Source organism: Equus quagga, chromosome 15 (genome assembly GCF_021613505.1).
Source record: "Equus quagga isolate Etosha38 chromosome 15, UCLA_HA_Equagga_1.0, whole genome shotgun sequence".
NCBI lineage: Eukaryota > Metazoa > Chordata > Mammalia > Perissodactyla > Equidae > Equus > Equus quagga.
In genome coordinates, this window is record NC_060281.1 from 25,719,867 (window position 1) to 25,736,906 (window position 17,040).

General features: G+C 39.6%; 1 protein-coding gene across 1 annotated transcript in view; it reads right to left on the reverse strand.

Moving 5' to 3' along the window:
- The window catches only part of DNAH8 (dynein axonemal heavy chain 8), a 272,886-nt gene that overhangs the window by 186,701 nt on the left and 69,145 nt on the right, over positions 1 to 17,040 (reverse strand). Inside the window, exons 23-27 of the mRNA XM_046640515.1 lie at positions 15,400 to 15,506; positions 8,743 to 8,818; positions 7,588 to 7,783; positions 2,937 to 3,133; positions 2,258 to 2,384 (exon numbers count right to left, since the gene is read on the reverse strand). Of these exons, the coding sequence (XP_046496471.1) occupies positions 2,258 to 2,384; positions 2,937 to 3,133; positions 7,588 to 7,783; positions 8,743 to 8,818; positions 15,400 to 15,506 (703 nt within the window). The remainder of the gene's footprint in view (positions 1 to 2,257; positions 2,385 to 2,936; positions 3,134 to 7,587; positions 7,784 to 8,742; positions 8,819 to 15,399; positions 15,507 to 17,040) is intronic.

Genomic DNA, 17,040 nt, shown 5'->3' on the forward strand with positions numbered 1-17,040 from the left:
ACTGTAGTTAGTCTGAATTAAATGTGCTGCAAAGGTTACTAGATTTTGAAGACTATCCCCATGGAGTATGTTAAGCTGTGCATGAAAAGGACACTAAAGTCTATGGAGGAGAATTTTGGAAATTAGTCCTAGGACTGTCCAATGAGAACCTTGCTCTGCTTCTGGACATCCCATTAGCAGTCCTCCCTCACACCCCATTTTCTTCGAGGTAACTCCACACAGTGGAGTATAATCTATTGTTTTATCTGTGAAATTCTGCCCAGTTTTCTTGTTATTCCATTCCCTATCTTATACACATGGTTAGAGGATATATATAACCTGACCCTGTACCCTGGGCCTAGCTAATTGTCCCAGGTCAATCTTGACCTTCTATGGACCAATCAGAATCCTTTCTTGAGAGTTTGGAATGAGACTTGATGGGGAACCATGTGGTCTAGGAAGCAGAAAAAGTCATGCAGAAAGGGAAGAAGAAATAAGAGGCAGAGAGAAAGGATTTGCTCAGCTTCCAATATTGTCCCTGGTTCTGGTTCATTTTTAAGGCCCTGCTGCATCTTTGATTTTGCGATGCACTTTTTTTCCTTTAATGTAGCTCAAATACATTTCCATTCCTTGAAAACAAAAGAGCTCTAACTAGTCGACTCTACCTTATCAATCCTTGTGCATTTCTCTTGTCTCCTCTTGGCACCCCTACACTCCCCAGGCCTGCCAAGCTTGAAACATGACTGCTCCCCTCCCAGCTTCCAGCAGTTAAACTGAGAGGACTAGGGAGCTGAGGAAAGCATAGCCTGAGGAGAGACACACAGCCAGCTTGTTGATTGAGGCTGTGAGATCCTATCTCATGAGGTCCGCGCCTCCCAGGTCTCTTTTCTTCTTTTCCTCAGCCCCCAAGGATTCAGCCCACTTTCCCCTATCTTTATAACTGTTGTCACCTATTCCGTGTTTTAATTTCCTCTCTCCAAAACCAAGCACCCAGCCAGCTAAAACACTGTGCTAACGTTGATTTTTGTATTAAGGATCATAGTGCTAATCGCTATGAGGAAACAAATAGGACAGTAAAATAACAATAATAATAATAGGTAGAGGATAGTTTCCAAAACTCTACAGAAGTTCTTATAATTATTGCCCCCGATGTATGGTTTCTGATTTCTAGCTAAATAATCACCTCAAGTACTTGCGGTTCTTCTCCAAATTAAATTCCTTCTTGACAGCTACAATAATAACATTTAATATTAATTGAACATCAACTATGTGCCAGATACTATGCTAAGTGTCTCATATAAAGTGGTTCACAAGGAGGACACTGTCATTATCACCAGCAGAAGAGATGGAGATTAAAGAGCTCAAGCAACCTTGATCGTCAAATTTGAGAGCCACAGTTACACTGTCTCCCTGAAAACAGCTCTGAAAATCTATTTTAGGTGGATAATCGATTTTACATTGATCATTCAAATATCCTCTGAAAATAAAATCTTCTCACAAATGTAAGACAAGACTGATTGTACCTCTGTAACCGTGGTAATATGTAGCCACCACAACCAGTTTTAAACTCAAACAATAGACAGCATCATCTCAGTTCACATGTTTTTGCAAGCCAATCATTGTCTGCCCCTCCCTTCTGAATGTCAACAACCAGGAGGGATATACTCAATAAGCCCACCTCTGAGTGCCAACCAATCAACAACAGTCTCACCCAAGCAGGCATCCTTTTATTGATGATGGTGACCTACTTATGCCCACAATCCCAGGACTCCATGCTGCCCAGACACCCAAATGAGACTGGCAGTCTGCTCTGCTGAGAACACTGTGCCTGACCAGCTCACAACAGTAAGCAATAGAGTCAGATTGATCTTTTTATTTCAGACATTAAGTGGTTGTCTCATCATCCTTTGATACTCTAGTCCCAAATGGATTAACTTCTCAGGAGACTGCAAACTGGTTGCCTCCTATCTCATGTACACAAGCCCCTCCTCACAGTAACCCCCAAAAGAGTTTCACCTGTACTTTTAGTTGTTTGACTGTCAACTGAGAAATTGCGTAGTGTATTAAGCCACCTTGGTATAATATTATATATGAACAATATATATAATATATATTATACATACATAACATATTTAACATATATATGAACAATACTGGTGGTTCAGAAATAGTTAATATTTATAATATTGTACCAAGGTAGCTTAATAACTGCTTTCTAAATAAAGTAACATTTCATGTGAAAATACAGATACTTTTCATAATAAATGTTTTTAAATACCTGTATGCAACTCAAGTGCTCCTACAACAATAACAGGCTTCAACTCATCGATCTCCTGTTCAAAAGTAGCATAGTGTAGAATTTCTGATCTGATTTCAGTCAGAGAGGGGTTGTTAGCCAAAAACTCCTGTAGTAAGGAACCAATGTTCTCTTTAGCTTTTTGACAGTATAAATCTTACACGTGTGATAGTTTAATTACCAAATGGCATTTCCTTATTTACTTTTCCATTTGTATGTGCTATGAGGCCAGTGGCTCGGTGAAAAAGGGATGAACTGGTAGTACTGGGAAGAGGAGGCTATGTGAGGGAATTTCACAGTCCACCATGAATGGTTACTGAGAGATCTAAAACTCTGAGTTTCTAACCAAAAATACAGCTGAGTCTATGTAAGTAGGACACACCCTTGAATATCTGGCCTCTGGACACGTCTGGAACATTACTGATACTCAACTGTTTAGGGAATTAAAGGAAACCTGCCCCAGTCTCACTATTCTCAGTTGCCTCAGAATGTCAATGCAAGAATTACACAAGACAGAAGGTGCTAGGTGCTTGTCATTTAGAAGGTCTTGGCCCCTGCTCATGAGCTCCTGTCATTATCACTGATATTTTCCTGGTCCTCCTGCACGAGTTAGACACAAAGAACTCAAACCCAGCCTACGTCACAAGTAGCAGAAACACACCTTCACTTTCACGTCTCGGTCCTCTGTCCACAGCGTCTTGTACTTTTGAAAGTCCTGCAAGGCCTCATGAGCCACCTTTCTGAGAGAATTCACAGAGGAAGAAAGGAGAAGGACCAGCTTGGAAATATCCTTGTGCTCAGCTACACCCGGATAAAAATTCTTCAGCTTCCGTGCAGGAATAACTTCCTCAAAAGATCCTGAAAATAGATATTTTTACATATAGATAACTTCTATATTCAAACTTAAATATTTTCGATTTTAAAATGTATAGACTTTCTTCAAGCTGTATGTTCTTAAAGACTCTCCATTCAAGTAATTAAGAGAAATTCTCTTGCTATCCTCACTTATTAAACTATTGTGTCAGATGTTGAGGTCTAGATTTCTTTAATGTGGGAAAACTGTGTTATTCCGAGGAGAGAAGCGAAAGACACTGATTAAAACCCCAAAAACAAAAAAAAAAGTCCTCCAAAGGAAGGTCAAAAGAATTGAAATTACTACCCCACAGAAGAGCATGGTGGTTAAAGGAGAGACATCACATTTATCGCCGAAGTGACCTTAAGCCAGTTAATCTTCCCAGAAATACTTGTGAGGATTAAATGAGACAACATATGTTTGTCTTCAGTTCAGCATCCAGTATATAGAGATCATGCAATCACTATTCACCACCACTATAAACATCTCTTACCAAAATCCGATCATGTCATATATATGTATACATATATATAATAGTGTTAGAGAATATAGAATAGTGGGTATGTAAGTTAAGATACATTTAAGATCTTGTTTAAGTTTTTTCCATACAGATAAAAGTCTCTGGCATCATTTATTAAATAGTGCATTCTTTCCCCACTGATTTGTAATTCCACCTGTGTCATATATCTAATTTTCATATATATGAGTGTTTCTGCACCCTCTGTCCTGTTTATGATCTATTATCTATTCATTGACCATTAAAAGGTTGTCTTAATTAGTCTGGCTTTATCATACTCCTTGCTATTTGGCAAGGCAGAGCCCCTTACCTTATTTTTCTTCGCCACTTCTTGGGGCTATTTTTGGTTCTTTGCACTCCCATATAATTTTACAATGAAATTTACAAATTAAATTGACAAAGTATAGAAAAATTCTGTTGTGATTTCACTGGAATGATATTGAATTTGTAAATTAGTCAAAGAATTGACCTCTTCATGATGTGGATTATTCCTATTTTCCATTATGTCATTCAATAATAATCATTTTCTCCAAAAATGCTATGCAAATATTTTTTAAACTTATTTATTAAGTACTTTATGGCTTTGTAGCTATTGAAAAATCTATTTTTTTCTATCATATTTTTCCCAGATTTATTGAGATATAATTGACATATAATTCTGCTACATTTTAATTGAATTATTGGCCATTATAGAAATACTCTTTTATTTTTGTATCTTGGTCTTTACACAGAAACATTACTGAATTTATTAGATATAATATTTGTTTCTAGATTCCTCAGATTTTCTATGCATGATCTTTAAGTAAGGACAACCTTAGTCTTCCTTTCCAATCATTATTCTTATTTTCTATTATCTGATTTCATAGTGAGGATCTCCAGTAAAATATTGAATAAAAGTGATAATAGCAGGCTTGGTTGTTTCTTCTTCATTTTAATGAGAAAGAAATGCTCCTAGATTTTTCCACAGACACCATTATCAGAAAATCCCTCACATTCCTAGTAACCAGAGAAGATGTGTGTGAGTGAGTGAAATACCTCACATATGAAGAAGTGTATATAAAACATATGTCAAAGAAGAAGAAGAAAAAGACTTCCAATGTACTGAGCACCCAGGTTAAGAAGAGAATGCTGCCAAGATCTGAGCAGCCCTCTCTAGGCCCCTCTCCAATCACATTGCCCTCCCCTAGTCCCAGAGGTAACCGCTATCCTGAATTTTCTTTGAAGATAAACCCATATGCTTATCTCTAAACAACACACAGCTTAATTTTTTAAAAACTGAGCAGTAAGCACAAACCCAGCTGTAAAGGAAAGAAAGATTAATTGCCCATGTTAGACAAAAATTCCTAGGAGAAAAGAAGCTGAACAGAGTCTCTGGGTCTAGTCTTCAGCTCTCCTACAAGTTTACAAAAGGCTTTTGTGGGGAAGCCATGGGAAAGGATCATAAGTGAGTCCTATATAGAAAACACGAGTCTCATCATTATCAGGGCACCTGGAGGGCAGTGTTTATGAGTCAAGTAATGAATGTCCAACAGGAATACAGTCAGGACAGTGGGCTAATCTGTCTTTTCCTACAACCCTCCAGTTCCCTCCAGTTGTCAGTAGCAAGTCAAAGCAGAACACTGGGAAATGAGTTTCCTCAGCTGACCTGTGGCAATGAGAGTAGAGCAGCAACTTCATCAGCACTTGGTGAAAGTAAGCAAGCACAGCCAAGAACATGGACCAGGCTCACCCAGGCATTCAGTGCAATGGTATCAGGCATCTTCGAGAGGGCAGCCAAAACTCATCCTTCTCTTGAGTCACACCGGTGGCCCTCTAGGCTTAGAATACAATTGTCATTGTGTAATCATCCTTCACCATTCACCTGAGAATTTCCTTCACCTCTCAGCTGTGTTTTATCCTGTTTCCAATAGCCCATGTCATCCTTTTTTTTTCTTCTTTCTTTACTTTCTCATTGCAGAAGAGTATGACCTTTAGTAACTTTGTGGATAAAGGTGAACTGGGGGTAAGTTTTTAAAGATACTGCATGTCTGAAAATGTCTTTATTCTACCATCATACTTGGTTGATAATTTGAGAGAGAATAGAATTCTTACTTGCAAGGTTGTTGCTAAGTCCAAAGATTCTGGCACCGAGTGGTTTTTCGTTTTACATTTAGCCTGCTACAATAATAGAAAGACATATGCAATGAACTAGGGAGAAAACAAAGAATAACGGCAAACATTGGACTAAAAGTCAGACAATTGGATTCTAGGCCTTTTATCTGGGTTCATTCCCAGACCTGTCACTAAATTTGTGACTTTGGACAAATTATTTAACCTCTCTGAAAAAAGGATAGAATAAATATTTATTTTGCCAGCTATTTTATGTATATATATAGAGAGAGATCTGTCCACATGTTTTTTTCCTAGACTCTTTTGCCTCTGATTTCCCAGTGTTGCTCCTTCTAGGTTCTGAACAACCAGCTCAGCCATTGGCAGTTGCCTAAGAGTCCATATGTATTTTTGCTTCAGATAATTTCTCCCTCCTTCAAAAGGATATACTGCTTGAAGCTCTGCCCAGTAGGGGAAATTCCTCCTCTCACTATTCTTTAGAGCCACTCCTGAGTAGGCTGTAGTGCAGCAGAAGTCCATTTTCAGTTCACACCAACATATCAAGCCAACTCATCATAGACCGGGTCTGAGATTTTCCATCCTCCATTAGCTTGTTGTAGGGAACGCCCCAAGAGACCACAGTTATAAGCTGAGAGAGCAGCGTTGGTGGAATACAGAAAGGTGGCACTGGGGTCTGGGCTACCCGTTCATGTAACTTAAACAGTACCTTGTTTTTAATTTATGTCTCCCTGATCACCAGTGGAGGTGGTATTGTTTCAGAAAAAACCAGTTTGACTTTTTTTCCCCAAGCATAAATGAGATCTTGCGATATTTGTCTTTCTGTGTCTGGCTTATTTCACTTAGCATAATGTCCTCCAGCTTCATCCATATTGTCACAAATGACAGGATTTCATTCTTTCTTTAAGGATGAATAATATTCCATTGTAAAAAAATGTGAAACTCACAGTATCAGAGAGTAGAACGGTGGTCACCAGAGGTTGGGAGGTGGGAGAAAAGGGGAGCTATTGATCAAAGGATACAAACTTTAAGCGATAAGAAGAATAAATTCTGGAAACCTAACGTACAGCATGGTGACTATAGTTAATAAAAATGTATTGTATACTTGAAATTTGCTAAGAGAGTAGATCTCAAGTGTTCCCATCCCCCCCCAAAAAAAGCAGCTATGGGAGGTCACAGAGATATGTTAATTACTTTGATTGTGATAACCACTTCACAATGTATAACTATATCAAAACATCACATTGTACACCTTAAATATATACAATTTTTGCTTGTCAAAAATAAATTTAAAAAATTTTAATGTGGCAGAACAGCAAAAAAAAAAAAAGGAAAAAAGAAAACTGTTCCATTCTCTACACAAGAAAGTGTCCAAAAATGTCCATGGAATTTTGAGTCAGTGTCATATCACACTCATAGCTACTTAAGGGAATAGTTATATACACTTTATATAGGAGGAACCCATGACCTAGATTTTCTAAGCACCACGTTCCAGCAAACTAAGTTTATCAGACCAAATACAATGCTGGAAGCAGAAACAGAACTAAGGCTTACTGTAACTTTTAACTCTGACTCAGATTATGATAGCAGAACAGTGATAAAAATCCTTGCTCACCCATGACCAAAATCTAGAAAGAAACATCTCTCTGTTATGTTTAAGATGAAAGATGGAGAACACTAGTTGTTTTTCAAATGCAAAATTTAACAGATAAGCATATAAAAATGACTTTTAAAAATATCTATATGCTAGCATACCCAAGAAGAATGAGAGAGACCATTTACTAATTGTTACAATTATAAGGTTCTATGGATGTGAGATTTGACTTAACGTCTTACTCTCTTCCTTCTTCAGCTGTTTTCCTGCGCTTGTATGACTCTGGTCAGTAGTGGTCCGGGAGGAACTGGTAGCGGCAGGCTTCATGTAATGGGTCTGCTGTTGCCCCCAGTGAGCCACTCCTCTGCTAACCTCCAGGGTTAACTGGATCATACGGTTAATGGCTTGTTGGATGTCATCCAAACTAGGAACCATTACCTGTGGAAAGGCAGAAACCAGTTCCTGCGACTGCCAGCACACGCTGTCAGTCCCTTTGGTTCTCACTACCCTCCTTCCCCGATGAGCGGGCAAAGCCTCAACTGGCCCAGTGGAAAGCCGCTTTAAGGAGAGGAATGTTAGAGAAGGGCAGACTGCAGACTTTTCTCTGTTCTGACGTTTTCCCATTCCATCAATTCCTGCAGGCAAAAGGGTCAAACACAGTACTTGTCATCCTTTCCCTGTGAGGGTGGCTAGATGCAGACCGAAATTACGGAGTACGTGCTGGATGTGGATGAAGCGGGATAACTGAAGAAGCTATACTGCCAAGATTCTGACCTCTGACCTTGAAATGTGCCAAGTAAGCAAAGAAGTTGTCCTCCAGGAGGCCAGAGTGGGTAGATGTGGTGTTAGGTGAGCCATAGATTGTTCCCGCCTGGACTTATCCCTTGGCCCATCACAGAATGCACCTCAGTCATCCTGTGGGGCTTGGAGTTCCAGCTGCCAGTAAGCAGCTGGGGTGGTAGTCAAGAGAAGTTCCATGAGGAAGCAGAGGGGATCCACGGTGCTCAGGGCACAGGCTCTTGCTATTTTGCCGTCCTTAGTGGGTTGCCTCATGGTCGTGTGCTTGGGGTAGGGATTTGGACCTCGGAGATGGTCTTATGTAGACAATTTAATGTCTGAAGTAAGAAAAAGCAAGGAGATTTTTCAAGTACTTGCTAACTGATGGCTGAACAGATGCTTAACTCTCTTACACCAACCTTCAACAGACCATGAGCTATGCAGAGCAATATTTTTATAATACATAGAAATAACATTTTGATTTTTGTTAAATACTGAGATGAAGTCAAAAAATACATAAGACCAAGAGGTTACTACAATGAAAGTTGTTCTAATGCTATACTTCTTAAATGCATTAGCAAAATATCATTGTATTAACTTGATCACTTAATAATACTTACCACATTAGGAATTGCAAGATGTACTTCAGCTTTTATAAAAGAAATAACATCTTCCGACCACTTTCGTCCGTGATGGCTGTAAAAAGATGGAGATTTAGCTGATAAACCTTAACCTAAAGTTTCATAAATAGCTTGTTATGCTACAACTTTCAATCCTAAAAATAAAGCTATTTCCAAAATACCAAATTACATGAAGAGAATGTTATGACGGAGCCATAAATGTCAGAGAACTAAGAAAACACAATGATTGAATATTCTTAGAAGTAAAATGTTAGTCTCATAGGCATTTTCTAGTATTTTAAAGTTGCTCTCTGTCAGTAATAACCATTTAACGTTTTCTACAAGCACTCCTTTTTCCCAGCCCTGTATCAAATGCCAGACAAGATCACCAACAAAAAGCATATACCTCCATATACTTTTTTATGTATACTTTCTGCAAGATTAAACAGGAGGGTTTTGGTCAAAGCCTTCCCAAAACCGCCTTTTTAAACACTATCACTCATGCTCACACAGAAGTACAGACACCCAGACACACAAGTGCAAGTAAAGAAGGACACACATCAGAGCTGCAAATTAGTTTGGTTACCTCCCTCTGCCTTGATCTCTGTCCCCATCCCAGACAAAATTATATAAAGGTAAACTTTCCATAGCAAGAGATGCTGGCATCACTGAAGAACCACACTTCCATTGATAAATATAAGCAGATGGCAAGGGAGGGTTGATCACAAGACACATAAAGCCTCTGTAGTTCAGAGTGGGGACCCAACTTTTGCACTCAGGATCAATGGTGCCCAGAAAAACACATTATTGCAAGGAACTCTTTGAACTAAAAGCACCCAAACAGAGGGGAAAAAAACTCTCTAATTCTTAGTCTTACTGTGAAATTGAAGATGCAGCAACAGAGCACGTTAGACTGTATTAAAAAGGGTACAATCTGAGAACAAGAAAGAGTTTCGTTAAGTATAAACAAGCAGCTGACATGATAGAGGTGGTAAACAGCATGTTAGATCATTCGGTAAGATTTGACAAACTAGAGGATTAACTTAAGGAATTCTTCAACATTTCAGATGCAAAATACAAAGAGAAATTACCTAAAGAAAAAGTAAGAGAAAGGATAAAGCTAAGTAATGTTTATTGAACGCTTAATGTACACCAGGTGCTTTTCCAAGCACTTTCCGTGAATTAACACACTTCACCTTCACATTAACTCTGTGAGGCAGATCCTCTGATTTTTTTTTTAAAGATTGGCACCTTAACTAATATCTATTGCCAATCTTCATTTTTTTCCTTCCTCTTCTCCCCAAAGGCCCCCAGTACATAGTTGTCTATTCTAGTTGTAGGTCCCTCTGGTTGTGCCATGTGGGATGCCACCTCAGCATGGCCTGATGAGCAGTGCCATGTCCGTGCCCAGGATCCGAACTGGCGAAACCCTGGGCCGCTGAAGTGAGCACGTGAACTTAACCACTTGGCCACAGGGCTGGCCCCCAGATCCTGTGATTTTTATTTCCATTCTGTAGATGAGGAAACCAAGGCAGAGAAGGTTGAATAGTTTACAGAAGGTCACTCAGCTCTGAGATGCCTTACTACCTAGATCCAGAGAGTGAACCCCGCATATGGTAAATTAAAGCACAGCTCTTCTCTAACTTAAGAACAAACTTATCTTTTCACCTTGAAATGATTCTCTGTGTGCCCAACAGGATTAACGGGAAAAAGTGACCCACACTTAAACGTCTAATTTGCGAGTTGCCAGAATAAAGGGGGAACTCCTGTAGGCATCAAACAACAGGTTGTTACTTAGAAAAGAAAATCAGATTAGCAGCAGAACTCTCATCTGAAAATGGAAACAAAAGAAGCCAATGAAACAATATTTGCGGAGTGTGAGAGAAAGAGATTATAACCCAAACTGACCAAACTAGCACGCATGTGTGAGAGTAAGAGAAAGACAATATAGACAAAAGAGGATTTTGAAGTATCATGCTCGTGAATGTCTCTTGAAAAATCATTTAAGTACTGCAGCACCTGTAAATCAACATGGCACAGCGAGCTCAGACTTCAAAAATGCCTCTTTGTGCCAAACACATCACAATCATGGATAGAACATAAAGAAGGCGTACACACAAGATAAGCAACTCCATGAATCAGGAATGGATCCCAAACACAAAAACAGGCTGGCCAGAGTTCTGGTCGGGAAACAGGCAGCGACAGTGGGTGGCTGGCCCCCGTCGACTATGGGACAGAAAGTGCTTGATGAGAGATGGGAACTCAGTCAGGCTTGCTACCTGAAGCCAGAAACTGAAGTCTGGTTTCCCCACTTGTAACGAGAGGCAAAACAACAACAAAAGAAAGTCCATCCATCTACTGCATCCAGCTGCAGCTTTCCCAGAAGACGGGGGCCTGGGGTGACAGAAGCAAATCCACAGCATCTCCAGTAAGCGGCCAAGCTGGGCCACTTCTCTGCTCCTGACTGAACCTCCCGTTTCCCAGTGCACTGTCTCTTCAGGGACAGTAACTGTGAACAAATAAGACTTGGTTCTGTGCTCAAGGGTCCAAGGGTCATGTGGAGGCAAAAGCAAAACTCCTAGATATAGAGGGAAGGAGAAAGAAACAGAGAAAAATGAAAAACACTCTCGCTCAAAGAGGACCTACAAACTAAACTCCCAATATGCATGATTAAGTCTAACAGTAAGAAAGGAGACTAAAGAAATCAATAATTGGAACAGAAACTCGCTCCAGATAAAATTCACTGTATAGAATATGACAAATAAAATAGGGATATTGAGAATGCTCAAAGCGATAGATGAAGACTATCCTCCATAAAATAATAATAAATTGCTAAACTAGAAAGGCAGAAATGATGCAATACCTGGAGGATAAGAAAAAGCATTAATTGAAATGTTTAAGATGCAATAGATGAGATCACTTTTAGATCTGGTACAGAGATACTTGCCCATAATGTAGTCCAGAAAGGCCAAAAGACAAAATATATGACAAAGTAGTTAGGAGACAGAGAGACAGAGCAAGCGGCACCCACGTTTGAGATGACCACATGTCCAGTGTGCCCAGGACAGTTTCAGGTTAAGTCTGTCCTGGTACTTCGTGTGGGTAAGCGCCTCTTCACTCAAAACAATGTCCTAGTGGGAACAATAAATTATGTGATCTCTCTGTGCAGCATTCAGCTCCTAGGAGTTCCATGAGAAAAGAATGAAGGGAATGTCCTAGAAGCAATAACCGAAGAGGAAATTGCTGAGGCTTTTCCAAGATTGAGGAATGCTATAAGCCCTCAAATAGAAAGAGTACTTTGAGAACAAAGCAGCATTAGGTAAAGACAAGTCCACACAGGGAAAGAAAACTGCAGAACACCAAGGATAAGAAACATTCCTCAGCGAGATCACTGCAGACTTCTCATCAGCGACAACATAGGGTGGAACAAAACAGAGAAATTCTTTCAAAATGCTAAGAGACAAATGAAAACTTTTTATCCAGCCAAACTGTCGTGAAAGTGTGAGGGCAAAAAAGGGCATTTTTCAGGCTCAAAATGAATAAGGGAGTTTACCCCTCACAGACTTTCACTAAGGAACAAGCAGGATCAAAAAATACACAAGAACCTGAAAAGTTTATTAAAATATGCAAGTAAATAAATTATTTTTGAGTGTTCAAAAAAGGTAAGACTAGGGGCTGGCCTGGTGGTGTAGTGGTTAAGTTCTTGCACTCCACTTTGACAGTGGCCTGGGATTTGTGGGTTTGGATACCAGGCGCTATACATTGCTCATCAAGCCATGCTGTGGAGGCATCCCACATGCAAAATAGAGGAAGAATGGCACAGATGTTAGCTCAGTGTCGATCTTCCTCAAGCAAAAAAAAAAAAAAAAAAAGAGGAAGACTGGCAACAGGCATTAGCTCAGGGCCAATCTTCCTCAACAAAGAAAAAAAAAAAAAGGTAAGACTAAAATATCAAACAGCAATGATAAGGTAGGTACAGTTCAGTGAGTAAAGTATGCCAAAGCCCTTGTAGTCAGAAATAAGCTAGAAAACTGAAAAACTACAGGAAGTATTTTATAAAAACTGGACCAAAATATGTGTATTCTAAATTGAACGGTAACCACTTAAAGAACTGAAGCACAGAAAAGAGGATAAAAGGGAAAAACTACCCATCCTAAAGATAATAGAGATAAGGAAATGAATCGAAGAAAACACAAAATAAAAATTATAAATTCACTACAACAATATTAAAAAATCACAATAATTGTAAACAGATTAAACTCTGTTACAAGACAGAGATAATCAGATTGAGTAAAAATAATCAAATCTGTACCTAGGTGAGGTGACGGATGTTAACTAAACTCATCATGGTAATCATCCCACAATAGACACTATATCAAATCATTATGTTATATGCCTTTAACAAATACAGTGCTATGTGTCACTTATATCTTGATAAAATTGGGGAAAAAATGTTTCATAAGATGCTAGGTTATCAATTCCCTAGAGGAACAAAAAGGTTCTTAAAATTAAACATTATAGAGTTTACATTTTAAATGTACAATAAACGGGCCAGGTCTGTGCCGAGTGGTTAAGTTCACGTGCTCTGCTTTGGCAGCCTGGGGTTCATGAGTTTGGATCCCGGACGCAGACCTACACACTGCTCATCAAGCCACACTACGTGGTGGCGTCCCACGTAGAAGAGCTAGAAAGACCTACAACTAGGATATACAACTATGTATTGGGGCTTTGGGGAAAAAAAAAATGAGGAAGACTGGCAACAGATGTTAGCTCAGGGCCAATCTTCCAAAAAAAAAAAAATACTAAAAAAAAGTTAAGGAATAAACCTAACAAAAATGTGCAAGACTTTTACACAGAGAATTATAAAACTTCATTGAGGGGGCCGGCCCCATGGCCGAGTGGTTAAGTTCACGCACTCCGCTTCGCCAGCCCAGGGTTTTGCTGGTTCAGATCCTGGGCGCGGACAGGGCACCACTCATCAAGCCATGCTGAGGCAGCGTCCCAGATAGCACAACCAGAGGCACTCACAACTAGAATATACAACTATGTACTGGGGGGCTTTGGGGAGAAGAAGAAAAAAAATAAGAAAAATTATTAAAAATAAAAAAACTTCATTGAAGAATATTAAAGAAGACTTCAATAAATGGAGAGATAATCTATGATGTTTGGCGGTAATTCTCTCCAAATTTATCTACAGATTCAAAAATGTAATTTAAATAAGGCTCTTAAAAAAAATTAGTTTTCAACAACTTTTGCTTGGTTAACTAATTAACCATACGGAAAAAAATACACTGGTCTCCTACCTCACACCAAACACAAAAATCAATACCATGTGGATTAAATTCCTAAATATAAAAGATAAAACTTTCAGAAGACATTACGAAGTAAAGATTTCTTTTAAAAGATATAAAAATCACAAATCACTAGGAAAAGATTGATAAATTTGAGTATTTTAAAGAAAATGTTGATAAACTTGAATATTTTTAAATTCAGCAAAGGCTACCATAAAGAGAAAGAAAACACAAGACACAACCAAGGGAAGATATTTGCTATATTATTTTCAACAAAGTAATGCGTTAAGAACAACCACGTTATGTATTAAGCCAACCCAATAGAAAAACAGGCAAGAAAGGAAGAAAAGAAAAAAAGAACACAAATTTTAAGGAAGAGAAAGAACAAATGTTTTATAAACATGAAAATATATTCAACCTCATCAGTAACCAGGAAAATGGTGATTTAAATCCCAATGAGATGCCGTTTCACACCCCCTTGCTGCCAAGAATTGTTTAATGGAGCAGTATCAACTGTGTGCAAAGATGAGGAGCCCTGGGCTCTGGCGCCAGGCGTTTTCTGCTAAAGTGAGCACATGCATACCCCACGGCCCAGCCATTCCCCTCTTAGCAAGCGCAGCAGGAGACAAGTACAAGAATGTCCACAGGGGCTTTCTTCACAATAGCCCAAACTGGAAACAACTCAAATGACCATCACCAGTAGAATAGACAAACAGACTGTACACACGCTAACTATCCACAAGTGAAAATAAACTATAGCAACATAGATGAACCTCAAAAGCAATACTGAACACTATTCAAACACGGGCAAAATTAAGTGAAACATTGATGAGGGATGCAAACGTGGTAAACTGTAAGGAAAACCAAGACAACGACATAAACATCAAGGTCAGGATAGTGGTTACCTTTGGGTGAGCAGAGAGAAGACCAGGAAGGGGACTGGTAGCGCTCAGTATTCTTTATCTTGGCCTGAGTGCTAGGAACACGGTTGTTCATTCGACCGCTCTTCTTGCAACAGTACACGTTTCCGTATAGTCTTTTCATGAATGGCATGTTTTAAATTTTATAATTTGGTTTGTTTTTGTTTTTGTCAGGAAGATTGGCCCTTAGCTAACATCTTTGCCAAGTTTCCTCTCTTTTATGTGGGAGGCTGCCACAGTGTGGCCTGATGAGCAGTGCTAGGTCCGTGCCCAGGATCCGAACCTGCGAACCCCTGGCCACCAAAAGTAGAGTGTGCAAACCTAACTGCTATGCCACCAGACTGATCCCAAACTTCATAATTTTTTAAATTAATAAAAATAAGAGATGCTATTAGCATTACGTTATGATAGTATTACCAGACATATTTAGCACTTTTTCAACTTGCCTTGCAACAAATATTCTTCTTTTCATTGTGTCCAAAGATAACCGTGTAGCCTTTTGAAGACTGTCTAGTAATTGATGAGAGAAAAAAGCATAGACCTCTTTACATTCCTGTAATAAAAAATCATATTAAATTTGGTACAAAAAATACTCTAACACACCCAAAGCAATAATATTAGAAATGACACGTGAAAGATGAAAAATGATAAACTATACAATTTCAATTATAGCGTAGAAATAAATTCTTTGTTTACTAAATTACTTGTTTGTTTTTTTAAACAAGAAGCAATATATGAAAAGTGTGCTTCCATAAACACCCTAGCAAACCATAAGAACTTACTCAAAAGCCAAAATTCAAAAACAGTTTATTCAAAATAATCCCGGTTTTCTCAATACTCAATAATTCACTCAACAAAACAAGCACTGATTAAGTGTGGTGCACTTCCCAATGCTTAGAGGTGTGGGCACAAGAGGATATTTAGTCTGTACTCTCAAAAAGCTCAGGGGCTGGCCCAGTGGCACAGTGGTTAAGTTCGCACGTTCCGCTTCTCGGTGGCCCAGGGTTCGCCAGTTCGGATCCCAGGTGTGGACATGGCACCACTTGGCAAGCCATGCTGTGGTAGGCGTCCCACATATAAAGTAGAGGAAGATGGGCATGGATGTTAGCTCAGGGCCAGTCTTCCTCAGTAACAAAAGAGGAGGATTGGCAGTAGTTAGCTCAGAGCTAATCTTCCTCAAAAAAAAGCTCAGCTGGCAGATAAACATATTTTTAAATCTACAACACCAAAATATATAGCATGAAACAAGGGTCTGCCCCTCTCTCCAAGCCCTTCTTTCCCTCCAGAGGAGAAGTAGCCAAGTTTATCGGTCAGAACGTAGGACAAATATTGAGCCCAGGCAGGCATCTGGGCACCACATCTTGCTTACACAGTGAGTCACACATCCAGGGCCAGGCTCTGGCCAAACTGTTCCTCTGCACTCTCCACCCAGCCCCTCTGAGACTGGGAGGGTGACGCAGGTTGAGTCGGGTCAGAAGGGAGGGTTATCAGGCATGAACAAAGAAAAATATGGTCAACGTCGGTCAATTATCAGGCTGAAGCACAGATGTGACATAATCAAATATTTTAGGTAGACCATACTGGCAGCAGTGGAAGATAGACCCGAGAGGCAGAGCTACTTAGGTGGTGACTGCACTAACGCAGCTCCAGGTGGTCCCCCAATTCAAGAGGCTCTGATGGTACTCCATCTGGCTCTGAGGACCCCAGCCAGCATCAAAGGGAATGCAATTGGAAGAGAAGAACTCTCGTGGAAACACACTTCCTCTCTCCAGCTGACTCCAGCGATTGATAATGGCCATCTGGTACATGGTGCTGAGAAGAAATCTATGGCTAAGATCTAGACTCAGCAGGAAAGCATTACTGGATCAATTGGTGATAGCATCCTTGAGCAAGAAGGTCAAAGTGGAACAAATGTGTGCTGTTTATTTCCAAAATCGGATTAGGGTGTGTGTTAGAGAGTGTAATAGTGTGTAAAATAGAGAAAGAAGGAAAGGAAGGTGAGTATAAGGGATTAAAAGAAAACGGACAGGAGCAGGAGAAGGCAGGAATGAGTATAAAGGTGGGAGTGGCATTCAGAACGGACGCAC